Below are 24703 nucleotides of genomic sequence, written 5' to 3' on the forward strand. Positions count from 1 at the left end.
GTTCCATCTGTCCTCAGCCAGCCCAGATATTCCCCTCAGCCAGCCCAGATATCCCCCCCCCCCCGGTGTGAGGCCAGCAGCCACAAGGCCTTACATTTTAGTCATTTAGCAGACTCTATTCCAGAGCAACTTACAATTAGTGCATTCATCTTAAAAATGGCTAGGTGAGACATCCTTCAGGGAGGAGGGAGAAGCTGCCCCCCTCCCCTTAATTGTCCTCCAGCCTCAAATGTGGTCAACGTCAGTAAAAGATACAGCGCAAAATGACTTCCATTTCTCCAAACAACCCACAGTCCCTCTGCCAGGCCAATAACAAAAACTCATGAATTCGCACTAGAAGAACTACGCACCATTTCACTGGTTAATCAAATAGTAAATTATATCTGTGGGCCAATATTGTATGAATCTTGAATCCCACAAATCGATGATGGCCATTCAATTCCTTGGCACAAAGAACTGTAGCGAATATAGGCTACTTCAAGTAATTACACTTGAGTTCTTTCCAAATCTCACTTTTGACTTCTGGAATTAATTCAACACCGTTTCCAGTGCTAAAGTTTTTAATCAAGATATCACAACACGAGGCCCCAAAGTAACTTTACACGGAACTTTAACAGGAAGGTCATTCATCTCAAAACAAAAACAAATATTCACGGCAAAACATGACATATACCAAGGCCTGTGGAAAATGCATCAACGAAGCCGCACAACATTCTGAGTGGGGGGACAAAATAGCCACAAAGGGGATTTATTTTCAAATCCCTGGTTTGCAGCCTCCCTCTTTCCATTTTCTCCCATCCAGCCGATTAACAAACAAGCTCAAAAATGCTGAAATAATACCCCCAAAATCAAATCAAATGTATTTATATAGCCCTTCTTACATCAGTTGATAACTCAAAGTGCTGCACAGAAACCCAGCCTAAAACCCCAAACAGCAAGCAATGCAGGTGTAGAAGCACGGTGGCTAGGAAAAACTCCCTAGAAAGGCCAAAACCTAGGAAGAAACCTAGAGAGGAACCAGGCTATGAGGGGTGGCCAGTCCTCTTCTGGCTGTGCCGGGAGGAGATTATAACAGAACATGGCCAAGATGTTCAAATGTTCATAAATGACCAGCATGGTCAAATAATAATAATCACAGTAGTTGTCGAGGGTGCAGCAAGTCAGCACCTCAGGAGTAAATGTCAGTTGGCTTTTCATAGCCGATCATTAAAAAAAAATAAAAAAAACTGTTGCAGATGAGGTGCTTTTACAAAGTTTAGGTTAATTGTTTGTTTTTAAATTTGTCTGATATTGGGGTTTACATCTGCTTCTCAATGTTTTGTGCTATTTAATTGCTCCTCCCCCCTTTTCATTCTTCCCTCACTTGTCCCATATCGCACCTGTATTAAAATTAGTCCTTCATGAGCATCGCTCTGTTCCAAGAAGGAACGCAACATGCTGTAAAATAGGCCTAGGCGGGTTCCCTTGTCCTTACTGTCTAACATGTGAACTGTAAAAAAAAATAGCCTTTCACGGATGGCTAACGACAAAAACGCTTTGGCTTAAGTCTCAATGACACAAAACCCCACTCAGAGGGAGAAAGTGGGAGAAATTCACACTCAAGGATGGCTTTGTTCACAGATATTAACGGAACAATCACATTCCAGAGAGGAAGAAAGAACTGACTCAAACACTATGAAATGGAGAACAAGTCTACCAGAGAGGCTGAGTTTATCATTTGCATAAAGGGGCCCACTCCCTGAACACTTTGCCTTTACTGTACAACTTCAGAGGACAGTGGCACACCAAGGAAAATCCCCCTAAAACATGAGCAGCAGAGCCACTATGGAGGTTACTCATGCCTCTTTCCTGCTCTGGGTCTCAAGACCCATTCCTCACCAAATAAACCTCTGGATTTCACTAGTTCCACCAATCACCGGGTAACAAAATATGAAAAGCAAGATATATTTTTAAGATGCCAAAATGTCACCTCTCGCAGGGCCACACGCTGACTACTAGTTGGGCTACAGCACCTACCACTGTCTCTGTTGGGAATGGCGAGGTGATCAAGGAAAAGTTATGTTGGGCTGAAACCTGATGTAATCACAAGTCATGTTGACTTCAGCTTCCTAAGTCAGATACAGGCTACACAGAGCATCCCAATCAATGCTGGGCATTCTTTAGGGCTGGGTTCAATCTGTATCACTGAAGATCTGCGTTAATGTAAAAGGTCATTTCCGATTGAGCCGACATGCAGCATTTACTGTGAATGCAGTCTCCGCGAAAGAGGGAACATTGCATTTAAATCGAGCTACAACGCAGATCTTCCGCAATACTTCGGCGATACGGATTGAATCCAACCCTTTGTGTATAGAGCATGAATCTTACACAGCATAAACAAGTCTACTTGGCAGCATCATGGCATTAAATGTTTGAAAAATACTACAAAGCGGGAAAGAGAATGATTTCTGGGATGCCATATGTTCTGGGATACACAAAGACCCCTTACAGTGGTGGTGGCAGCAGCGTTTGAGAAAGATTAACAGAGGACAGTTTGAAGCAGCGAAACATGACAATGCATGCAGGCCTTCCCTGTCATTCCATCTTGTTCTGCAGCACCAGGAGCAGTGTGTCTACGGTGAAGACTGATCCACCACTAAAGACTAGGGCCGGGACAATAGCAGTATCGCGATACTCGTTAGTGTCGTGGCAAAAAAAAAAAAAAACTAACGTTGGAAACAAAACTTCATTATGTTGTCACCCAGAGTCAAAATGATTGATTTTGCAAGCTAAAGCGCACAATATTTTACATACAGGTTTTTAAAGAACTGTTGAAATATACTTACTCATGTTTCCATACTAGAACTTATTGATTACGTGTATAAGGAATGTATAGGTTGGGGTCAATGAAAGGTGGATAGGAATTTGAGCTATGGAAAGTTACTGAGTGAGACAAGGGGAAATGCAGAAAGTTCATATTCTGGTCCTATGGAGGCAAAAGGGCAACAGTCTAGTTTCAATTCCTGATAAGGCGGGTTGTCTGTGGAACTATGGAGGGAGGGAGGAATTTGGCTTGAGGTCAAGTCAACAGATGATTTGAGACCTCTGGGAGGGGGGCCAGCACAATGACCCTCCTACTACAGTCCTCTCTCACAAACATATAGTACCAGTGAAAAGTTGGACACCTACTCATTCAATGGTTTTATTTTTTACTATTTTCTACATTGTAGAATAATAATGAAGACATTGTGAAATAACACATATGGAATCATGTAGTAACCAAAAAAAGTGTTAACTTATGGCTGCAGGGGCAGTATTGAGTAGCTTGGATGAAAGGTGCACAGAGGTGCCCATAGTAAACTGCCTGCTCCTCAGTCCCAGTTGCTAATATATGCATATTATTATTCATATTGGATTGAAAACACTCAGAAGTTTCTAAAATGGTTTGAATGATGTCTGAGTATAACAGAACTCATATGGCAGGAAAAAAACCTGAGAAAAAATCCAAACAGGAAGTGGGAATTCTGAGGCTGGTCGATTTTCAACCAAGATCCTATTGAATTCACAGCGAGATATGGATGAGTTTGCACTTCCTACGGCTTCCACTAGATGTCAACAGTCTGTAGAACCTTGTCTGATGCCTCTACTGTGAAGGGGGGCCGAATGAGAGGGGAATTAGTCAGGTCTGCCATGACCTGACCATGCGCGTTCACATGAGGGAGCTCTGTTCCATCACATATCTGAAGTCAATGTAATTCTCCGATTGGAACGTTATTCAAGATTTGTTAAAAACATTCTAAAGATTGATTCAATACATCGTTTGACATGTTTCTACTGACTGTTACGGAACTTTTGGACATTTCGTCAGCTTTTAGTGAACGTGCTTCCTGACGTTGGATTTGTTTACCAAACACGCTAACAAAAATAGCTTTTTGGACATAAATGATGGACATTACCGAACAAAACGAACATTTGTGGAAGTGGGAGTCCTGGGAGTGCATTCCGACAAAGCTCAGCAAAGGTAAGTGAAGATTTATAATGCTTTTTATGAGTTTTGTTGACTGCACAATTTGGCGGGTAACTGTATGGCTTGCTTTTGTGGCTGAACGCTGTTCTCAGATTATTGAATATTGTGCTTTTGGCGTAAAGCTTTTTGAAATCTGACACAGCGGTTGCATTAAGAACAAGTGTATCTTTAATTCTATGTAAAACATGTATCTTTAATCAAAGTTTATGATGAGTATTTATGTTATTTGACGTGGATCTCTGCAATTTCTCCGGATATTTTGGAGGCATTTCTGAACATGGCGCCAATGTAAACTGAGGTTTTTGGATATAAATATTAACTTTATCGAACAAAACATATGTATTGTGTAACATGAAGTCCTATGAGTGTCATCTGATGAAGATCAAAGGTTAGTGATTCATTTGCTCTATTTCTGCTTTTTGTGACTCCTGTCTTTGGCTGGGAAAATGACTGTGTTTTTGTCTGTGATTTTGCGGTGACCTAACATAATCGTTTGTGTTGATTTCGCTGAAACGCATATTTGAAATCGGACACTTTGGTGGGATTAACAACAATATTACCTTTAAAATGGTATAAAATACATGTACAGTGGAGAGAACAAGTATTTGATACACTGCCGATTTTGCAGGTTTTCCTACTTACAAAGCATGTAGAGGTCTGTAATTTTTATCATAGGTACACTTCAACTGTGAGAGACGGAATCTAAAACAAGAATCCAGAAAATCACATTGTATGATTTAAGTAATTAATTTGCATTTTATTGCATGACATAAGTATTTGATCACCTACCAACCAGTAAGAATTCCGGCTCACAGACCTGTTAGTTTTTCCTGTCTCCACTCATTACCTGTATTAACTGCACCTGGTTTGAACTCGTTACCTGTATAAAAAGACACCTGTCCACACACTCAAACAGACTCCAACCTCTCCACAATGGCCAAGACCTCAACCTCTCTGGTACAAGTGGGATGGTAGCATCCCACCTCGACAACAGCCAGTGAAATTGCAGGGCGCCAAAAAGAAATCCCATAATTAAAATTCCTCAAACATACAAGTATTATACACCATTTTAAAGATAAAGTTATTGTAAATCTAACCACAGTGTCCGATTTCAAAAAGGCTTTACTGCGAAAGCACACCATGCGATTATGTTAGGTCAGCGCCTAGTCACAGAAAACCATACAGCCATTTTCCAGCCAAGGAAAGGGCTAACAAAAGTCAGAAATAGCGATTAAATTAATCACTAACCTTTGATGATCATCAGATGGCACTCCCAGGACTCCATGTTAGACAATAAATGTGTGTTTTGTTCGATAAAGTTCATCTTTATGTCCAAAAACCTAATTTGAAATTGGCGCGTTATGTTCAGAAATGCATTGTCTCAAACAAACATTCGGTGAAAGTGCAGAGCGCCACATCAAATTACAGAAATACTCATCATAAACATTGATCAAAGATACAAGTGTTTAACATACGAATAAAGATAAACTTCTCCTTAATGCAACCGCTGTGTCAGATTTCAAAAAGGCTTTACAGCAAAAGCACACCATGCGATTATGTTAGGTCAGCGCCTGGCCACAGAAAACCATGCAGCCATTTTCCAGCCAAGGAGAGGTGTCACAAAAGTCAGAAATAGTGTTAAAATGAATCACTTACCTTTGATGATCTTCATCTGATGGCACTCCCAGGTCTCCATGTTAGACAATAAATGTTTGTTTTGTTCGATAAAGTTAATCTTTATGTCCAAATACCTCCTTTTTATTCACGCGTTTAGTCCTGTAATCCAAATGCACAATGCACGGGCACTAAGTCCAGACGAAAAGTCAAAATAGTTCCATTACAGTTCGTAGAAACATGTCAAACGATGTATAGAATCAATCTTAAGGATGTTATCAAATCTTCAATAATATTCCAACCGAACAATTCCTTTGTCTTTAGAAATGAAAGGGAACGGAGGTCGTGCTTACGGCCGCGCGCCTGTCTAAACTAAAGGCTTTCAACAAGACCACTGGTTCAAACTAGAGGTCAACCGATTATGATTTTTCAACGCCGATACCGATTATTGGAGAACCAAAAAAGCCGATACCGATTTAAAATCGGTCGATTTATTACATTTATTTGTAATAATGACAATTACAACAATACTGAATGAACACTTATTTTAACACATCAATAAAATCAATTTAGCTTCAAATATTTAGCTTCAATTTGGCTTAAATAATGCATAAACATAGTTTTGGAGAAAGTAAAAGTGCAATATGTGCCATGTAAAAAAGCTAACGTTGAAGTTCCTTGCTCAGAACATGAGAACATATGAAAGCTGGTGGTTCCATTGAACATGAGTCTTCAATATTCCAAGGTAATAAGTTTTATGTTGTAGTTATAGGAATTATAGGACTATTTCTCTCAACACGATTTGTATTTCATATACCTTTGACTATTGGATGTTCTTATAGGCACTTTAGTATTGCCAGTGTAACAGTATAGCTTCCGTCCCTCTCGTCGCTCCTACCTGGGCTCGAACCAGGAACACATCGACAACAGCCACCCTCGAAGCAGCGTTACCCATGCAGAGCAAGGGGAACAACTACTCCAAGTCTCAGAGCGAGTGGCAGAGAACACCAAGATTGGCAAATTCGCCACTGGCGCCCTGTGCTCTTCACAGATGAAAGCAGGTTCACACTGAGCACATGTGACAGACGTGACAGAGTCTGGAGATGCCGTGGAGAACCTTCTGCTGCCTGCAACATCCTCCAGCATGACTGGTTTGGCGGTGGGTCAGTCATGGTGTGGGGTGGCATTTCTTTGGGGGGCCGCACAGCCCTCCATGTGCTCGCCAGAGGTAGCCTGACTGCCATTAGGTACCGAGATGAGATCCTCAGACCCCTTGTGAGACCATATGCTGGTGCGGTTGGCCCTGGGTTCCTCCTAATGCAAGACAATGCTAGACCTCATGTGGCTGGAGTGTGTCAGCAGTTCCTGCAAGAGGAAGGCATTGATGCTATGGACTGGCCCACCCGTTCCCCAGACCTGAATCCAATTGAGCACATCTGGGACATCATGTCTCGCTCCATCCACCAACGCCACGTTGCACCACAGACTGTCCAGGAGTTGGCGGATGCTTTAGTCCAGGTCTGGGAGGAGATCCCTCAGGAGACCATCTGCCACCTCATCAGGAGCATGCCCAGGCGTTGTAGGGAGGTCATACAGGCACGTGGAGGCCACACACACTACTGGGCCTCATTTTGACTTGTTCTAAGGACATTACATCAAAGTTGGATCAGTCTGTAGTGTTGTTTTCCACTTTAATTTTGAGTGTGACTCCAAATCCAGACCTCCATGGGTTGATAAATTTGATTTCCATTAATAATTTGTGTGATTTTGTTGTCAGCACATTCAACTATGTAAAGAAAAAACTATTTAATAAGAATATTTCATTCATTCAGATCTAGGATGTGTTATTTTAGTGTTCCCTTTATTTTTTTGAGCAGTGTATATATCACTTCCGGGTTACATTTTCTCAGGTTTTCACTTGCAGAATAAGTATTGTTATACAATATTTTGACAGTTTTGGAAACTTTGGAGTGTTTTCTATCCTAATCTGTAAATTATATGCATATTCTACAATCTGGGCCAGAGAAAATGTCCTTTTACGTTGGGCACGTTATTTAAAATAAAATAAAAATGTATATATTTTTTTTAATCTGACCCCTAGCGCTAAGAAGTTAATGCAACCGCTGTCTCAGATTTCAAAAAAGCTTTACGGAAAAGCACACCATGCAATCTGAGTACAGCGATCCGACACCAAAACAAGCCATACAGATACCAGCTATGTTGTGGAGTCAACAGAAGTCAGAAATAGCATTATAAATATTCACTTACCTTTGATAATCTTCATCAAAATGCACTCCCAGGAATCCCAGTTCCACAATAAATGTTTGTTTTGTTCGATAAAGTCCATTTATGTCCAAATACCTCCTTTTTGTTCGGCGCGTTTAGTTCCAAAATCCAATTTCAAGAGGCGCAGGCACTTAGTTCAGACGACAGTTCTATTACAGTTTGTAGAAACATGTCAAACGATGCATAGAATCAATCTTTAGGATGTTTTTATCATAAATCTTCAGTAATATTCCAACCGGACAATTCCTTTGTCTTTAGAAATGAAAAGGAACGCAGCTAACTCTCACGAGCGCTCGCGAGACTGAGCTCATGGCATTCTGCCAAACCTCTTAGTCAAACAGCTCTTATTCGCTCCCCCTTCACAGTAGAAGCCTGAAACAAGGTTCTTAAGACTGTTGACGTAAATTTATTTAACTAGGCAAGTCAGTTAAGAACACATTCTTATTTTCAATGACGGCCTAGGAATGGTGGGTTAACTGCCTTGTTCAGGGGCAGAACGACATTTTTACCTTGTCAGCTCAGGGATTCAATCTTTGCAACCTGTCGGTTAACGAGTCCAACGCTCTAACCACCTGCTTTACATTGCACTCCGAGGAGCCTGCCTGTTACGCGAATGCAGTAAGAAGCCAAGGTAAGTTGCTAGCTAGCATTAAACTTTTCTTATAAAAAACCAATCAATCATAATCACTAGTTAACTACACGTGGTTGATGAGATTACTAGTTTATCTAGCGTGTCCTGCGTTGCATATAATCCATGCGGTTTGGCCCGCCTGGCTCGTTGCGAACTGTGTGAAGACTATTTCTTCCTAACAAAGACAGCCAACCTCGCCAAACGGGATAATTTAACAAAAGCGCATTTGCGAAAATTGCACGACTGTACCTAACCATAAACATCAATGCCTTTCTTGTAGTCAGGTGTCCTCTGAATATTTCCTGCGCGCGAGAGAGGGGCACCCCATTTTCCTTTTGTCTCTTGATGAATAGGTTATGGTCCGGGTGAAATATTATCGATTATGTTTGTTAAAAACAACCTGAGGATTGATTATAAAAAACATTTGACATGTTTCTACGACCATTACAGATACTTTTTGGAATTTGTCGAACGGAACACGGCTTTGATTTTCTGAACATAATGCGCAACCCAAATGGCGTTTGTTTGTAATAAGTTATATTTATCGAACAAAAATAATATTTGTTGTGTAACTGGGAGTCTTCTGAAACATCAGAACATTATCAAAGGTAAGCGATTAATTTCATTGCTTTTCGGACTTTCGTGACCAAGCTAACCAAGCTAATATAAGGCTAGCTGTTGTAGCATTGAAAGCTACACTCACAAAAAAAGCTTGGATTTCTTTCGCTGTAAAGTATATTTTCAAAATCTGACACGATAGGTGGATTAACAACAAACTAAGCTGTGTTTTGGTATATTTCACTTGTGATTGCATGATTATAAATATTTTTTGTAATATTTTTTAATCTGATACGTTTGGAAATTTATCTTCCTTTCAGGACCGGAACGAGGCTGTAGTTCTCATCATAACACGCAACCCAAATGGCGGTTTTTTGTTTTAAAAGTAATATTTATCGAACAAAAATAACATTTATTGTATAACTGGGAGTCTCGTGAGTGCAAACATCCGAAGATTATCAAAGGTAAGCGATTCTCTTTATTGCTTTTCTGACTTTCGTGACCATGCTACTAATTTGGGGCTAGCTGTTGTAGCATTGAAAGCTACACTCACAAAAGCTTGGATTTCTTTCGCTGTAAAATATATTTTCAAAATCTGACACGATAGGTGGATTAACAACAAGCTACGCTGTGTTTTGGTATATTTCACTTGTGATTGCATGATTATAAATATTTTTAGTAATATTTTTGCATTTGGCGCCCTGCAATTCTAGCGGTTGTTTAGGAAAGGGATCCCGTAAAAGGGATCCGTAGCGCAGAGAAGTTAGAAGTTTATTTAAAGTTCCATGTATAATACTTGTATCTTTCATCAATGTTTATGAGTAAATTGATGTGGCTCTCTGCAAAATCACCGGATGTTTTGGAGGCAAAACATTACTGAACATAACGCGCCAATGTAAACTAAGATTTTTGGATATAAATATGAACTTTATCGAACAAAACATACATGTATTGTGTAACATGAAGTCCTATGAGTGTCATCTGATGAAGATCAAAGGAAAGTGATACATTTTCTCTATTTCTGCTTTTTGTGACTCCTCTCTTTGGCTGGAAAAATGGCTGTGTTTTTCTGTGACTAGGTGCTGACCTAACATAATCGCATGGTATGCTTCGTCGTAAAGCCTTTTTGAAATCGGACACTGTGGTGGGATTAACAACAAGTTTATCTTTAAAATGGTGTATAACACTTGTATGTTTGAGGAATTTAAATTATGAGATTTGTGTTTGAATTTGGCGCCCTGCACTTTCACTGGCTGTTGTCATACCAATCCCGTTGACGGGATTTCAGCCGTAATGTGTATAGAATCAATCTTGAGGATGTTTTTAACATAAATCTTCAATAATGTTTCAACCGGACAATTCCTTTGTCTTTAGAAATGAAAAGGAACGCAGCTTACTCTCACGGGTGCGTGCCTGACTTAGGGGTCTGGCAGAATGCCATGAGCTGACTCAAACAGCTCTTATTCGCTCCCCCTTCACAGTAGAAGCCTGAAACAAGGTTCTAAAGATTGTTGACGTCTAGTGGAAGCCTTAGGAAGTGCAAAATGACCAATATCCCACTGTATATTGGATAAGCAAACCTACAAACCTCAGATTTCCCACTTCCTGGTAGGATTCTTTCTCAGGTTCTTGCCTGCCATATGAGTTCTGTTATACTCACAGACATCATTCAAACAGTTTTAGAAACTTCAGAGTGTTTTCTATCCAAATCTACTAATAATATGCATATATTAGCTTCTGGGCCTGAGTAGCAGGCAGTTTACTCTGGGAACCTTATTCATCCAAGCTACTCAATACTGCCCCCCAGCCATAAGAAGTTAACAAAGAGTTGTAGTCTGTTTTGAAATGGGTGGCTGATGGTTGGTCCTGAACATCTCTAAAACTAAGAGCATTGTATTTGGTACAAATCATTCCTTAAGTGCTAGACCTCAGCTGAATCTGGTAATGTGTGTGGCTGTTAAGCAAGTTGAGGAGACTAAATGACTTGGCGTTACCTTATATTGTAAACTGTCATGGTCAAAACATAGATTCAATGGCTGCAAAGATGGGGAGAGGTCTAGCCATAATAAAGAGACGCTCTGCTTTTGACACCACTCAAAAAAGTAAGTTCTGCAGGCTCTAGTTTTGTCTAATCTTGATTATTGTCCAGTCGTGTGGTCCAGTGGTGCAAGGAAAGCCCTACTTAAGCTGCAGTTGGCCCAGAACAGAGCGGCACGTTTTGCTCTTAATTGTAATCAGAGGGCTAATACTAATACTATGCATGCCAGTCTCTCTTGGCTAAGAGTTGAGGAGAGACTGACTGCATCACTTCTTTTTATAAGAAACATTGTGTTGAAAATCCCAAATTGTTTGCGTAGTCAACTAACACAGCTCTGACACACACACTTATCCCACCAGACATGCCACAAGGGGTCTTTTCATTGTCCCCAAATCCAGAAGAAATTCAAGAAAACGTACAGTATTATATAGAGCCCTTATTGCATGGAACTTCTATTTCATATTGCTCAAATAAACAGCAAACCTGGTTTCAAAAAACAGATAAAGCAACACCTCACGGCACAAAGCCTCTCCCTTATTTGATCTATATAGTTTGTGTGCATGCATTGATATGTAGGCTACGTGTGCCTTTTTAAAAATGTATGTAGTTCTGTCCTTGAGCTGTTCTTGTCTAATGATGTTCTGTATTATGTTTCGTGTGGACCCCAGGAAGAGTAGCTGCTGCTTTTGCAACAGCTAATGGGGATCCTAATAAAATACCAAAAACCAAACAAATCAAAATACATTTTATATTTGAGATTCTTCAAAGTAGCCACCCTTCGCCTTGATGACATCTTTGCACACTCTTGGCATTCTCTAACCAGCTTCATGAGGTAGTCACCTGGAATACATTTCAATTAACAGGTGTGCATTCTTAAAAGGTAATTTGTGGAATTTAATGCATTTGAGCCAATCAGTTGTGTTGTGACAAGGGTGGTATACAGAATAGCCCTATTTGGTAAAAGTCCATATTATGGCAAGAAAAGCTAAAACAAGCAATGAGAAACAACAGTCCATTACTTTAAGACATGAAGGTCAGTCAAAGTGGAAATTTCAAGAACTTTTCAAGGGCAGTCACAAAAACAAACAAGCGCTATGATGAAACTAGCTCTCACGAAGACCGCCACACGAATGGAAGACCGAGTTACCGTTGCTGCAGAGGCTAAGTTCAATAGAGAGTTACCAGCCTCAGAAATTGCAGCTCAAATAAATGCTTTACAGTTCAAGTAAGACACATCAACTGTTCAGAGGAGATTGCGTGTATCAGGCCTTCATGGTTGAATGGCAGCAAAGAAACCACTACTAAAGGAAACCAATAAGAAGAAAAGACTTGCTTGGGTCAAGAAACACGAGCAATGGACATTAGACCGGTGTAAATCTGTCCTTTGGTCTGACGCCGTGTCTTTGTGAGACGCAGAGTAGGTGAATGGATGATCTCCGCATGTGTGATTTCCATCGTGAAGCATGGAGGTGGTGTGATGATGTGCTTTGCTGGTGACACACAGATTCAAAAAGGGACACTTAACCAGCATGGCTAGCACAGCATTCTGCAGCGATACGCCATCCATCCGGGTGGCGCTTACAGTGGCTTGCGAAAGTATTCACCCCCTCGGCGTTTTTCCTATTTTGCTGCCTTACAACCTGGAATTAAAATTGATTTTTTTGTGTGTTTGTATCATTTGATTAACCCAACATGCCTACCACTTTGAAGATATAAAATACAATAAAAATTGTGAAACAAACAAGAAATAAGGAAAAAATATAAAAAATAATTGCGTACATAACAATTCACCCCCCCAAAGTCAATACTTTGTAGAGCCACCTTTTGCAGCAATTACAGCTGCAAGTCTCTTGGGGCATGTCTCAATAAGCTTAGCGCATTCTAGCCACTGGGATTTTTCCAATTCTTCAAGGCAAAGCTGCTCCAGCTCCTTCAAGTTGGATGGGTTCTGCTGGTGTACAGCACTCTAAGTCATACCACAGATTCTCAATTGGATTGAGGTCTGGGCTTTGACTAGGCCATTCCAAGACATTTAAATGTTCCCCTTAAACCACTTGAGTGTTGCTTTAGCAGTATGCTTTGGGGCATTTTCTCAAGAATTTCCCTGTATTTAGCACCATCCATCATTCCTTCAATTCGCACCAGTTTCCCAGTCCCTGCCGATGAAAAACATACCCACAGCATGGTGCTGCCACCACCATGCTTCACTGTGGGGATGGTGTTCTCGGGGTGATTGTCTGGCGTAAACTAAGTGTTTTTCTTGATGGCCAAATAGCTCAATTTTAGTCTCATCTGACCAGAGTACCTTCTTGCATATGTTTGGGGAGTATCCCACATGCCTTTTGGCGAAAACCAAACATGTTTGCTTATTTCTTTCTGGACACTCTTCCGGAAAGCCCAGCTCTGTGGGGTGTACGGCTTAAAGTAGTCCTATGGACAGATAATCCAATCTCCGCTGTGGAGCTTTGCAGCTCCTTCAGGGTTATCTTTGGTCTCTTTGTTGCCTCTCTGATTAATGCCTTCCTTGCCTGGTCCGTGAGTTTTGGTGGGCGGCCCTCTCTTGGCAGGTTTGTTGTTGTGCCATATTCTTTCAATTTTTTAATAATGGATTTAAAATGGTGCTCCATGGGATGTTCAAAGTTTGATTTTTTTTTTTAGAACCAAACCCTGATCTGTACTTCTCCACAACTTTGTCACTGACCTGTTTGGAGAGCTCCTTGGTCTTCATAGCGCCACTTGCTTGGTGGTGCCCCTTGCTTAGTGGTGTTGCAGACTCCGGGGCCTTTCAGGACAGGTGTATATATACTGAGATCATGTGACAGATCATGTGACACTTAGTTAAAGTCCACCTGTGTGCAATCTAATTGTGACTTCTGAAGTTAAGTGGTTGCACCAGATCTTATTTAGGGGCTTCATAGCAAAGGGGGTGAATACATATACATGCACCACTTTAACTTTTATTATTTTGGGGGATTTTTTTTTAAAACAAGTTATTTTTTTCATTTCACTTCCCCAATTTGAACTATTTTGTTTATGTCTATTACATGAAATCCAAATAAAAATCTATTTAAATACAGGTTGTAATGCAACAAAATATGAAAAACGCCAAGGGGGTGAATACTTTTCCAAGGCACTGTAGTGGGACTATGATTTGTTTTTCAACAGGACAATGACCCAACACACACCTCCAGGCTGGGTAAGGGCTATTTGACCAAGAAGGAGAGTGATGGAGTGCTGCATCAGATGACCTGGCTTCCACAATCACCCGACCTCAACCCAATAGAGATGGTTTGGGATGAGTTGAACTGCAGAGTGAAGAAAAGCAGCCAACAAGTGCTCAGCATATGTGGGAACTCCTTCAAGACTGTTGGAAAAACTATTCATAGTTTTGATTCCTCATGAAGCTGGTTGAGAGAATGCCTAATGTTCAAAGCTGTCATCAAGGCAAAGGGTGGCTATTTGAAGAAACTCAAATAAACATTTATTTTGATTTGTTTAACACTTTTTTGGTTACCACGTGTTATTTCATAGTTTTGATGTCTTCACTATTATTCTACAATGTAGAAAATAGAAAAATAAAGAAAAACAATTGAATGAGTAGGTGTGTCCAAACCTTTGACTGATACTGTACATTTCACGCCCTCGAAGGTTCTAGCGTCAGGCAGGGCCATGAATACACCTGTGAGAGGAACCAATTAAGTTCCTGACTAGCTACAGAGATGTATTATTGGCTGTCTAGATGTGTAAGGATTGACCCCACCTAGGACATGGTTTGTCTTTGCAGCTGTATGACCCAGTAGGTGAATAAACTTGGTTTGAGCTTTTTCTAGTCGTCCGTTTGAGTTTTTACTCTGTTTGTTCAGAACCTAACACGATCAGAGTTCATTTTTGCCATTGAAAAAATATTGTAATAATGGCATCATCACAGCCCTACTAAAGACATTAAGCTGGATACGAATACCTATATTCAATGTCATGGGAGAAGCCAGTGTGCAATATTCCTTGGGTGTGGCCCTACTTGTGGAGCATTCAATGGATGGGGATTGTGAAATTTCTCTGGAGTTCTCTGCTACCATGGCAAGTCAAAAACAATCAAAGTGAACTACACTAATGAGTCCAAAATCCCAACTATTGGGCCGTGTTTTAAGAAGTGTTTGCACTAGTGCAAAACTCAAACAAGGGAAGGTTTTATAACCTAAAAGGTATGTCCTGGTTTGAGCTGTACTTAAGGTATTTTGTTGCATCCTGAAGATAATGCTTCCAAACTGTACTGGCGAAAACCCTTTCTAAATCTAGCCCTGGGTGTATGTGCTACTTTCCGGCAGCAGTTTGACGATGGCCTTTAAGTTTCTCTTTTATGGGAATATCTGTAAAATGAGTGTGTGACCTGTTGGGAATTTACTGCTGTGTACGGTCATCTCACCTGACTCCGATCAGAATGGAGATGCACATGGAGCAGATGGGGTCAGCGATCATCAGGTCATACTTCTGCATCAGGATGGCTGAGATGATCACTCCAACGCTGCCCAGGGTGTCTGCTACGATATGTAAAAACACCCCTGCAAAACAACATTGGTCGTCATAAGTATTTCATATCATCATTATCTACAAATAAGTCCCGCAACCAATACTGGGCAGAAGTTAACTTTTTATTTTTTTTATTTTTTACATTCATGCTTAACACATAAATCAAAATCAAATTGTATTTGTCACATACACATGGTTAGCAGATGTTAATGCGAGTGTAGCGAAAGGCTTGTGCTTCTAGTTCCGACAATGCAGTAATAACCAACGAGTAATCTAACCTAACAATTCCACAACTACTACCTTAAACACACAAGTGTAAAGGGATAAAGAATATGTACATAAAGATATATGAATGAGTGATGGTACAGAACGGCATAGGCAAGATGCAGTAGATGGTATCGAGTACAGTATATACATATACATTATATTAAGTGGCATTGTTTAAAGTGGCTAGTGATACATTTTTTATCAATTTAAGTATTAAGTATTCTGACTTCGGAAATCAAGCTACTGTATCAGTTACAACTGAAGTTTTCTTAACCCAGTTGAGCAGGAGGTTGATTTGGACTGTATGTAAGGCGCAGCTCTGACACTGGACTCACTTCCGCTGACTCTGGGCTGACATCATCATGTTATGTCACGGTGTTCCCATGGGCTTATGCATTGCTCCGCTCTCCTTGAGAGCAAGCTACAACTTCCCCCCCACAGTCCCAAGGTCAACAGGTTATACAACTCTAATTTCCCCACAACACAGACTTCTGTTTAGTCCTTTCATATTCACGTCGAATGAAACATTACATGAATGGCATGAGTTTGGCTGGGGTTAGCCTTCAGAAGTTGAGATAGGCAGCAGGTAGCCTAGCGGTTAGAGCATTGGGCCAGGAACCGAAAGGTTGCTGTTTCGAATACCTGTGCCGACAAGGTAACGAAATATGTCCATGTGCCCTTGAGCAAGGCCCTAACCCTAATTTGTTCCAGCGCCGCTGTACTATTATTTCTACACATTTCACTGCACCTAGTCAGTGTGGAGAATAAAAAAAATGTTTACAGGCTAAGACAGTGAAATTATATTAATTGATGCACAAAAAAAGTTTTAGCCTCAAAACCTTTTCCAGGTGTTTAAAGGGGCACTTCAACCACAAATTATAAATAGCTACTGTGCCTATAACTTTGATTTGGGGCATTTTCTGAATCTAGCACTGCAATTGTACAGGAGCCATAATATTACAGTGACATAGGACCTGTGATGTGGCAAGGTTTTTGATGAAAACTGAAGTTGAAAAAGAATGTTGAGGAGGAAGTCATTCTACGCCAAAAGTACCATGCACTTTGTATATGGAAAACACAGCGGTTGACAAAGAAAATATCAACCAATCTCCTGGGATAGACTAGCTTCATAACAATTCAATCGGAAGCAGAGGAATGGTCCTCAACCAATGGCTAAACAGGGACAGGGGTTAAGTCACCTTTCGCACTGTCAACCCCCCCTTTCTTTCTCCCATCCCTCTCCATTCTCCAGAGCCCCCTATGCCACTCCAACTTCTGTGTGGGTCCAGTTTTTCCCCTGAGTAGGCCTCCAAAGGCCCCATTCTTTCGCTCTCTCTTAATTTCTCTCTATGCACTGGGTGAAAGGGACAAACTACTTTCTCTTCTCAGCCCTTTCCCATAAAAGCATGGACAAAGCAGTTTAAAGTGACAGTGATCCTGGACTCTTCCTCAGATGTAATTGGTGCCTTGAGTGTTTCCCACCAATGACCAGTCCCATATAATCTCACACCATTTCAAATGGTTTGGCTGCGATGTCAGAAACACAATCAAACAGATAGATGTAAGGTTTTAAGTAGGCCTACGTATAAAAAGGGAGACTTCAAATCGAGACATTTTTTTTTATCTTGAACTGGATGAAAACTCATGAATACAATCTCACACACACACAACATTAAATCGGCCATTACGGAGGTGACGGATGGTGGTGTAAGCAAATATTTTAAAATAAACGTTGTGCGCAGCGTACATACAGTAGGTGAACAAATTAGTCAATAGCTGGATTATGCTGTGCATCAAATTAGCTAAGTCATTTAAATGTTCAGTACCTTGCAAAATCTGTTTGCTGGAGCCCTTGCCTGGTGTGTGCAGTTCATCTGGAATAAATAAATACATTAAATACAGCAGACAATTGGTATTAACTATAGAAAACAGGGCAAACAACAAATTAGATTAACAACAGCATTTCAACTGCCTGCATAGGTTCAGCGAGACTTCTGCTGGGACACAATATATAATAACAACAACTGTCATTTGGCAGACGCTTATATCCAAAGCGACTTACAGTAATTACGTATGGGTGGCCCCGGGAATCGAACCCATAACCCTGGCAGTGCAAGAGCCATGTTCTACCAACTGAACCATACAGGACATGACTGAAAAGGTGAGTGAAGTGCTGCCACATACACATAAAGTGCCAGTTTACATGTCAAACCATGTAGTGCTAGCAAAGACTGAATTGTGGTAAAAGTGATAGACAACGGTGAGTGAACAGTCAATAATTGCACAAACTGAACAATCAGGCCTTAAAAACAGCTCCCTTTCCCCAACAGTACATCTTTGAGTCCCGCTGGTAGAGCTGACAGGATTTGGAAGGTATCAGCAATGTGGTAATAGCGCCACCTAGCGGTGTAGGCAAAAAGTCATTTTCAGCTGGAGGGCACTAATTCAGTGTATAGAGATTTAAAGGGGAAATATGTTGTTAAAACAATAAAGCGGCCACCCCGCCACTGATTTGCTAAATAGCTGAGGTATGGGGTTGGAAAAATGTGACCACTCAAATTCATAGACCGCTATGGATGCAAGGACTGACCATCCATGGTATCAAAATTATAGCTTTAACCATGTTTTGAGGCTATACAGTGTTTGTTTACAATGGCGTAAATAAAAGCATATATTTGGGGTTCTGATGGGGTACGACAGTTGAACTAAGCTCATAGGCATTTATAAGTTACACTCTTTAAGAATCATTGGGTATCATGAATTTAAAAGTCCAGAAATGGATGTAGCAACCCAAATTGCACCTTTAACAAGGAATGGGTAGGAATTTATTTGGGATTGGACCCCTAAATAATGCCAACACATTGAGAAGCAGAAAACTAATTTAAATTATCTTCAATATGAATCTACAACTAATTATTGGGAACATGTTGCTGGTGTTTGCATTTTCATACACTGCATATTCACTCTCCTCAAATGTTTTATGTATTTACCTAAATGGAAATAAAACATTGCAACCCACTGAAATAACTACCAATTCTGGAGCATTACAGCCATTGTTTTCTGTGCCAGGTGTGGTCTCACCATGGCAGTGGGGGTCATCGTGGGAGTGACCGTGCCCTCCGTGACTGTGCCCATCTCCGTGACTGTGCCCATCTCCATGGCTGTGCCCATCTCCGTGTTTGGACTCATGCCCCCCATGGCTGTGTCCGTGTCCCGTACTGCCATTGAACAAAGAGTGACTGTGGCCATGACCTGCAGAGATAGAAGACACAGATTATTTTCATTATTACTGAAAAAATGTCAGCAGCCCAGTTTATTCTTGTGCTCAAACACCTACAGCTACATCTGTGTCAAGAGGAAAACATGTAAATCAGTTGACATTCTATTGAACATAAAGGTGAAAGAATACACTTGGCATTGGTGCTCTTCTATTCGGGGTGCTCCCTGCTTGAGGAACGTGTTCAGCTAATTAACCTGACAAAAGTCATACTATAGTAAATGTCAAATCAAATTGCATGTCACATGCGCAGAAAACAACAGGCGTAGTAGACCTTACAATGCTTACTTACAAGCCCTTAACACTTATTTTTCTTAACTGCATTGTTATTGTTATTATTATAATTTTTTTTTTAAACAAGAGGGTCCCGGTACAGAGTCAATGTGCGGGGGCACCGGTTAGTCGAGGTAATATGTACATGTGGGGGGTGTCAATGCAAATAGTCTGGGTAGCCATTTGATGAACTGTTCAGCAGTCTTATGGCTTCAGAGTAGAAGCTGTTAAGTCTGGAGCTCCGGTACCGCTTGTCGTGCGGTAGCAGAGAGAACAGTCTATGACTAGGGTGGCTGGAGTCTTTGACAATTTTTTGGGCCTTCCTGGTATAGAGGTCCTGGATGGCAGGAAGCTTGGCCCCGGTGATGTACTGGGCCGTACACACTACCCTCTGTAGTGCCCTGTAGTTGGAGGTCAAGCAGTTGCCATACCAGGCAGTGATGCAACCCGTAAGGATGCTCTCGATGGTGCAACTGTAGAACTTTGAGGATCTGAGGACCCACGCCAAATCTTTTCCATCTCCTGAGGGGGAATAGGCTTTGTCGTGCCCTCTTCACGACTGTCTTAGTGTGTTTGGACCATAATAGTTTGTTGGTCATGTGGATACCAAGGAACTTGAAGCTCTCAACCTGGTTCACTACAGCATGCTCGGTCCTCCTTTTCCTGTAGTCCACAATCATCTCCTTTGTCCACAATCATCTCCTTTGCCCTCGGAGAGACAGAAGAACAGAACCAAAGAAGGTGGAGTGAAGGTGAGCACAAGCAGGAGCCATGTTGTTTGCTAAATGGTGAAATGCAGAGGACATAGGCAGGGCAAACCCATTTTGGTGACTTCTGGTATACAAACACAAATAAACATTTTCACAAAGTTTGCTGCTTCAGTGTCTTTAGATATTTTTGTCAGATGTTACTATGGAATACTGAAGTATAATTACAAGCATTTCATAAGTGTCAAAGGCTTTTATTGACAATTACATGAAGTTGATGCAAAGAGTCAATATTCGCAGTGTGGACCCTTCTTTTTCAAGACCTCTGCAATCTGCCCTGGCATGCTGTCAATTAACTTCTGGGCCACATCTTGACTGATGGCAGCCCATTCTTGCATAATCAATTTTTGGAGTTTTTCAGAATTTGTGGGTTTTTGTTTTGACTTGAGGATTGACCACAAGTTCTCAATGGGATTAAGGTCTGGGGAGTTTCTTGGCCATGGACCCAACATATCAATGTTTTGTTCCCCTTTTGCCTACGGCAAGGTGTTCCATCATGCTGGAAAAGGCATTGTTCGTCACAAAACTGTTCCTGGATGGTTGGGAGAAGTTGCTCTCGGAGGATGTGTTGGTACCATTCTTTATTCATGGCCGTGTTCCTAGGCAAAATTGTGAGTGAGCCCACTCCCTTGGCTGAGAAGCAACCCCACGCATGAATGGTCTCAGGATGCTTTACTGTTGGCATGACACAGTACTGATGGTAGAGCTCACCTTGTCTTCTCCAGACTAGCTTTTTTCTGGATGCCCCAAACATTCAGAAAGGGGATTCATCAGAGAAAATGACTTTACCACAGTCCTCAGAAGTCCAATCCCTGTACCTTTTGCAGAATATCAGTCTGTCCCTGATGTTTTTCCAGGAGAGAAGTGGCTTCTTTGCTGCCGTTAACACCAGGCCATCCTCCAAAAGTCTTTGCCTCACTGTGCGTGCAGATGCACTCACACCTGCCTGCTGCCATTCCCGAGCAAGCTCTGTACTGGTGGTGCCCCGATCCCGCAGCTGAATCAACTTTAGGAGACGGTCCTGGTGCTTGCTGGACTTTTTTGGGCGCCCTGAAGCCTTCTTCACAACAATTGAACCGCTCTCCTTGAAGTTCTTGATGATCCGATAAATGGTTGATTTAGGTGATATCTTACTGGCAGCAATATCCTTGCCTGTGAAGCCCTTTTTGTGCAAAGCAATGATGACAGCACGTGTTTCCTTGCAGGTAACCATGGTTGACAGAAGAACAATAATTCCAAGCACCACCCTCCTTTTGAAGCTTCCAGTCTGTTATTCAAACTCAATCAGCATGACAGAGTGATCTCCAGCCTTTTCCTCGTCAACACTCACACCTGTGCTAACGAGAGAATCACTGACATGTCAGCTGGTCCTTATGTGGCAGGGCTGAAATGCTGTGGAAATGTTTTGGGGATTCAGTTCATTTGCATGGCAAAGAGGGACTTTGCAATTCATCTGATCACTCTTCATAACATTCTGGAGTATATGCAAATTGCCATCATAAAAACTGAGGCAGCAGACTTTGTGAAAATTAATATTTGTGTCAAACTCAACTTTTGGCCACGACTGTACACACAGTTTGAGTCAGAAGTTCACATACACTTAGGTTGGAGTCATTAAAACTTGTTTTTCAACCACTCCACAAATTCCTTGTTAACAAACTATAGTTCTGGCAAGTCGGTTAGGAAATCTACTTTGTTCATGACACAATTAATTTTATCAACAATTGTTTACAGACAGATTATTTCACTGTATCACAATTCCAGTGGGTCAGAAGTTTACATACACTAAGTTGACTGTACCTTCAAACAGCCTGGAATATTCCAGAAAACTATGTCATGGCTTTAGAAGCTTCTGACAGGCTAATTGACATAATTTGAGTCAATTGGAGGTGTACCTGTGGATGTACACTGCTCAAAAAAATAAAGGGAACACTTAAACAACACAATGTAACTCCAAGTCAATCACACTTCTGTGAAATCAAACTGTCCACTTAGGAAGCAACACTGATTGACAATACACTACGCTGATGCACATTTGTGGCCTGCTGGAGGTCATTTTGCAGGGCTCTGGCAGTGCACCTCCTTGCACAAAGGCGGAGGTAGCAGTCCTGCTGCTGGGTTGTTGCCCTCCTACGGCCTCCTCCACGTCTCCTGATGTACTGGCCTGTCTCCTGGTAGCGCCTCCATGCTCTGGACACTACGCTGACAGACACAGCAAACCTTTTTGCCACAGCTCGCATTGATGTGCCATCCTGGATGAACTGCACTACCTGAGCCACTTGTGTGGGTTGTAGACTCCGTCTCATGCTACCACTAGAGTGAAAGCACCGCCAGCATTCAAAAGTGACCAAAACATCAGCCAGGAAGCATAGGAACTGAGAAGTGGTCTGTGGTCACCACCATTTTTTTGAGCAGTGTATTTCAAGGCCTACCTTCAAACTCAGTGCGTCTTTGCTTGACATCATGGGAAAATCAAAAGAAATCAGCCAAGACTTCAGAAAAAAATGGTAGACCTCCACAAGTCTGGTTCATCCTTGGGAGCAATTTCAAAATGCCTGAGGGTACCACGTTCATCTGTACAAACAATAGTACGCAAGTATAAACACCATGGGACCACGCATGGGTTATAAACTATGAAACACACCCTTCTCTCCCTCCACTATATAAGCCCTTGACAAAAATGTAACCTCCTGTTCCGGGTACATTAGGACGACGGTCCGATGTCAGAAGGATTCAGATAATAACTACAGAACGAAGCCAACCTCAGCGTGAGCTTTGGTTGTGAATGGTATAAACTTTGAACTCTTATTCGCTACAGAAGTGATACCTCCTAGCCGTTGAGTTAAATTTAAAAGGCAAATGCTACCAAATACTAATTGAGTGTATGTAAACTTCTGACCCACTGGGAATGTGATGAAAGAAATAAAAGCTCAAATAAATAATTCTCTCTACTATTATTCTGACATTTCACATTCTTAAAATAGTGGTGATCCTAACTGACCTAAGACAGGGAATTGTTACTAGGATTAAATGTCAGGAATTGTGAAAAACTGAGTTTAAATATATTTGGCTAAGGTGTATGTAAACTTCCAACTTCAACTGTACATGTGCAACAATAGCAATAATATATTTATTGTATTTTTTAAAAACAAGCACCTTAATTAAACTGCACACGCACCAAATACCATTTGTTTTGACAAGTGGCAACAAATCACCGATATCGATATTAGATTCCATGCTGTTCAAAACTAAAAAAAAACTACATGGAAACTGGAGATATCTTTTAAATCACTGGCTAGAGAACAACCTGCAGAAGACAGTCAGCTACATTTGAGTGATGCATTTGGATGTCACCAAAACGGAAAGAGAAATGCAACACTTATTTGTCAATCACTCATATCGATATCACGTTGAAATCAATTGCGCAAGAGGTTGCACGTCCTGTTAAAACTAACACTACTCAAAAACCACACGGATTGTAGAAGACATTTTGAAGTGTTGCATTTTGTTTCATGTTGGTCGCAACACGGTAAGTGTAACGCAACACTTGTTAATCACTTCCATTAATATCACACTGAAATCAATAGAACGGGGGCAAACGTTTGTGGTGTAGCGCCGTTTGAACTAACACTATCCAAAGGCCACAGGGAAACTTTGAATAACCTATACATGGCTGGTTAGATGAAACTTGTAAAAGGCTTATATGTATATTTTGGAATGTCGGATGTTTATTTCGGGAGGCTGCCATCGTGGAAAACGGAACATACAATTTTTTCTGTTAGTTTACATTTACATTTAAGTCATTTAGCAGACGCTCTTATCCAGAGCGACTTACAAATTGGTGCATTCACCTTATGATATCCAGTGGAACAACCACTTTACAATAGTGCATCTAACTCTTTTAAGGGGGGGGGGCGGTTAGAAGGATTACTTTATCCTATCCTAGGTATTCCTTAAAGAGGTGGGGTTTCAGGTGTCTCCGGAAGGTGGTGATTGACTCCGCTGACCTGGCGTCGTGAGGGAGTTTGTTCCACCATTGGGGTGCCAGAGCAGCGAACAGTTTTGACTGGGCTGAGCGGGAACTGTACTTCCTCAGAGGTAGGGAGGCGAGCAGGCCAGAGGTGGATGAACGCAGTGCCCTTGTTTGGGTGTAGGGCCTGATCAGAGCCTGAAGGTACGGGGGTGCCGTTCCCCTCACAGCTCCGTAGGCAAGCACCATGGTCTTGTAGCGGATGCGAGCTTCAACTGGAAGCCAGTGGAGAGAGCGGAGGAGCGGGGTGACGTGAGAGAACTTGGGAAAGTTGAACACCAGACGGGCTGCGGCGTTCTGGATGAGTTGTAGGGGTTTAATGGCACAGGCAGGGAGCCCAGCCAACAGCGAGTTGCAGTAATCCAGACGGGAGATGACAAGTGCCTGGATTAGGACCTGCGCCGCTTCCTGCGTGAGGCAGGGTCGTAC

At 41.5% G+C, this 24703-nt stretch overlaps 1 protein-coding gene across 1 annotated transcript in view; it reads right to left on the reverse strand.

Annotated features, from left to right (window-relative positions):
* Nucleotides 1-24703, reverse strand: part of slc30a7 (solute carrier family 30 member 7) — a 44629-nt gene that overhangs the window by 13728 nt on the left and 6198 nt on the right. The window contains exons 6-8 of the mRNA XM_071342605.1: nt 19009-19179; nt 17754-17801; nt 15557-15692 (exon numbers count right to left, since the gene is read on the reverse strand). Coding sequence (XP_071198706.1) covers nt 15557-15692; nt 17754-17801; nt 19009-19179 — 355 coding nt within the window. The remainder of the gene's footprint in view (nt 1-15556; nt 15693-17753; nt 17802-19008; nt 19180-24703) is intronic.

This window comes from Salvelinus alpinus, chromosome 15 (genome assembly GCF_045679555.1).
Source record: "Salvelinus alpinus chromosome 15, SLU_Salpinus.1, whole genome shotgun sequence".
NCBI lineage: Eukaryota > Metazoa > Chordata > Actinopteri > Salmoniformes > Salmonidae > Salvelinus > Salvelinus alpinus.